This window comes from Aptenodytes forsteri, unplaced genomic scaffold (genome assembly GCF_000699145.1).
Source record: "Aptenodytes forsteri isolate BGI_AS27 unplaced genomic scaffold, ASM69914v1 Scaffold483, whole genome shotgun sequence".
In the NCBI taxonomy this organism is placed as follows: domain Eukaryota; kingdom Metazoa; phylum Chordata; class Aves; order Sphenisciformes; family Spheniscidae; genus Aptenodytes; species Aptenodytes forsteri.
This window is the reverse complement of record NW_008795316.1, coordinates 555,915-556,149: the sequence shown is the minus strand read 5'-3', so window position 1 is coordinate 556,149 and position 235 is coordinate 555,915. Positions and strand designations below refer to the sequence as shown.

At 71.9% G+C, this 235-nt stretch overlaps 1 protein-coding gene across 1 annotated transcript in view; it reads left to right on the top strand.

Annotated features, from left to right (window-relative positions):
• The window catches only part of LOC103899141 (WAP four-disulfide core domain protein 2), a 26,981-nt gene that overhangs the window by 24,889 nt on the left and 1,857 nt on the right, over positions 1-235 (top strand). Inside the window, 1 exon segment of the mRNA XM_019472142.1 lies at positions 75-209. Within this exon segment, the coding sequence (XP_019327687.1) occupies positions 75-209 (135 nt within the window).

Here is a 235-nt window from a genome sequence, read left to right as displayed (position 1 = left end):
GAACGGCAGCCCTCGCCCTGCCGTGGGGCCGGCAGCCCCGGCGCCCACCCACGCCCTCCGCCTTTGCCTTGCAGCGAAAGCCGGCGTGTGCCCGGACCCAGCGGCAGAAGCAGTGAACTGCACGGTGGGGTGCCAGTCCGATGGCGACTGCGAGAGCACCCTCAAGTGCTGCCCAGTGGCCTGCGGCAAGGCCTGCCAGAAGCCCGACGGTAACACTCCCTCCTGCTCCCCGCCC